The following is a 3,106-nucleotide window of genomic DNA, read 5'->3' on the forward strand; positions in this document are numbered from 1 at the left end:
TTATTTTTCTAGCTAATTATGATCCTATAGTCTGATAGAAACATTTTGGATTTATTTGTGGAGACGTCACTCGTCATGTCACAATAAATTTTAGGAACGTCGACTCAATCTCAGAAGATTTTTCTAACAACCAAGATTTTTTGGTAAAAAGTTGAGTTATTGCCATTTTTAATCGGAATTTGTAGATGATCGTTTTTATTGTGAAATTGGGATACAAGTGGGGTATATTGGAAAGGAAGAAATCTAGTTCAATAAAAAAACTCGACGATTGAATTTTCAAATGCTGGATTAAATTATTTGAAGAAGGATCGGGGTCCTATTGAAGGGAAAAACCTAGCAAAATTCGTATGCTACACATACCCCCACATTTTGGCCTATCTAAAGTCTTCTAGAATGGGCATTTTGGGGCTAGAAATGTGGGTGGATGACAGCTCTGGTGGGCTAAGTTTGTGATGACCTAAGAGAGTGAGAGAGGAAAAAGGGGAACCAATTGTTCTTTTCCCCCTCTCTCTCCTCTGTCAACCGACCCTCCCCCATCTCCTCTTCGACTGCTCAATTGCATGGAGACCGAAGACCAGAGGAAGCAACAACCATCATTGCTCGGACCAAGGCTACCACCACTGTCGCACCGGAGTCGCCGCCGCTGCTCAACAACCGCCCGCACACCCTCCGCCTCTTCTCTCTTTCTTTGGTTTGAGCAAGTCCAAATAATAGAAGCTGAAGCAGCGACCAATGTCGCGTTGGAGCACTGTTGCCGCCTCACGCTGCACGTCACCCTCACCCTGCGTCGCCTTGTCACCGTCCTGCCGTCCTCGCGCGCCTTGGCCATCTTCTCGCCAACTCATCGTCCCAAGCTGCTGTCTAGCTCGTGCAAGAGCCACCGAAGCTCCCTCCGACCACCTCCAACTACCGTGAAGCCCCACCTAGGTCCAATTCAGCCCCTCCATCCATTTCCGACCCAAGCCGGCTCTGGATCCACCTCCCTTCGCCCCCAACCAGCAACATACAGAGAGTGCAGAAATGGGTATTGCAGGAAGCGTTTGGCCCATTTTGGCTGTCTTCCCGAATCCGGATGCTCGGCCTGCTTTGAGGAAAGCCAATCCTCATGTCGATCCCGTCTTTTTGGGTGAGTTTTACTCACTAATGCTTTCTTAGTTTGCTAATTATACTTAAAATTTGATTAGTGTTAGTTAAGTGTAATTAGGTGGTTATATTAGAATTGATTAGCAATTATTAGTTAATTGCATTGCATATTAGTTGTTTGATTAGTGTACTTAGATAAAAAATTACCTATAGTATTTATTGGATGCTTCTTGGGATTTTTCCCGACCCTTATCGGGTGTTAATTAGGCAATTCGGGCCTAATTGGAATTTTTAGGAATTAAATATTAATTTTCGAAATTATTTATTTAATTATTTATTTTCCAGAAATTCAACTAGGATGGCCAGTGATCGGGATTTTATGTTGATGATCGTGGTGTAGCCCGTTTATTTAATTAAGTTTTATATTGTGCTAAATTGAATTTATTGTATTTATTTATTTAATTGTCGAAATTAACTATTTAATTATTTATTTACTGGAAATTTAACCGGGATGGTCGGTGACCGGAATTTCGTGTTAATTGTCGTGGTGCAGTCCGTTTATTTATTTGAAATCCACATTGTGCTTAATTAAATTGATTGTGCAATTTGAGGAATTATTCCTTAATTGATTGAAATTGAGTGGAATTAAATAATTACTCGGTAGATGGCCGAGTTTGGTCCTTTAACCTTTATAATGCTTTGATGAGTTGTAAAGTGGAAAGAATCGTGAGAGTGAACTAAGAATTCTATTGCCTGAGACCGATCAGGTACGAAGTACAGACAGGCGTGGTTCGGTGATTAAAAATATCCTTTGTGCGAAAATGGTGTCTTAAAGAACGCACGTAGATTACCTATGATTTGTGACAAGCATGGTTCAATGATGAAGGACATCACTGTGCAAAAACGGCACCTTAAAGAACGCACGTAAACTATCCGTGATCTATGACGGGCATGGTTCGGTGATGAGGAATATTACTGTGCGAAAATGGCACCTTAAAGAACACATGTAAATCGTCTGTTACTTATGTCACCTTGGCGAAAACGACACCCGAGAGTATTAATAGAGCTCTATGACTAAGTATACCATTGGAGGTTATATGGGATGGAGTGAATGACCTAGAAATGATTCGACTGACATGTAATCGACTAGGTCAATTGATCGATGATTTGATCTGAGTATTATTTGATGTGATTCATTGCTTTGATTTGATGCTGTGAATTGATTGATCGAATGAAATAATCGATAAATGGTTAATTGAGATGTAATCGACTAGGTCAATTGATCATTGCTTGGGTCTGATGTTGTGAATTGATTGATTGAATGGAAATGACCGTGAGTGGTCTTGTTGGCATGTAATCGACTAGGTCGATTTGATCGATGCTTTGATCAGTGATGTGATTGCTTGGGTGCCAATTTGATATGTGCTAATATGCAAGTGGAATCCGAGGCCAAGGTAAGTCCTCTAACTCATGTTGTGCATAGGCAACCTTAAGGTGTATTAGTTTACTAATCGAGTCTTAAAGGGTAGAACTTGCTGAGACGTTGTCTCGGTGGTTATTGAATAACCATTTCAGGACTCGGATGAGGAGCCTAAGGAGGAGGAATCCGATGAGGAGATCCTTGTTGAGGAACCCGAAGAGGAGTACGTGGAGGAGGACCCTGAGGATGATCCCGAGTACGACTCGGATGAGGACTGAGATCCTGTCCTGTCTTGTTAGACTTTGTCTGCATGTGAATAGATATTAGATCGAGACTTATGTATATATTGTGACATCCACGAAATTCGGACCCGTTTCGATAAAGTGAAATGGGCATTTCGTCGACGTGTTTACGGTCCTTTTCTCTCGAGGCGATCCTCACGAGTTAACTAACCTATTGAGTGAAGCCGTTAAGGGATGTATCTGCAAGTAAAATCCCTAAAAGCTACTCAATTTGTTGGATTGGACTAAAATCACGTCGACCGATTTTTAACCACGAAATTGAACTCGATTTCGGGAATCGAATTTTAAGCGCGTCATAATT

At 41.3% G+C, this 3,106-nt stretch overlaps 1 protein-coding gene across 1 annotated transcript; it reads left to right on the forward strand.

Annotated features, from left to right (window-relative positions):
• Positions 1-560: 560 nt before the first annotated feature.
• Positions 561-2,862, forward strand: LOC120291801. Its single transcript, XM_039309542.1, has 2 exons — positions 561-1,126; positions 2,659-2,862. The coding sequence occupies exons 1-2, from the start codon at positions 561-563 to the stop codon at positions 2,828-2,830; spliced, it is 738 nt and encodes a 245-aa protein (XP_039165476.1). The 3' UTR covers positions 2,831-2,862.
• Positions 2,863-3,106: the final 244 nt, after the last annotated feature.

The sequence above is a fragment of the Eucalyptus grandis genome, chromosome 3 (genome assembly GCF_016545825.1).
Source record: "Eucalyptus grandis isolate ANBG69807.140 chromosome 3, ASM1654582v1, whole genome shotgun sequence".
Classification (NCBI taxonomy): domain Eukaryota; kingdom Viridiplantae; phylum Streptophyta; class Magnoliopsida; order Myrtales; family Myrtaceae; genus Eucalyptus; species Eucalyptus grandis.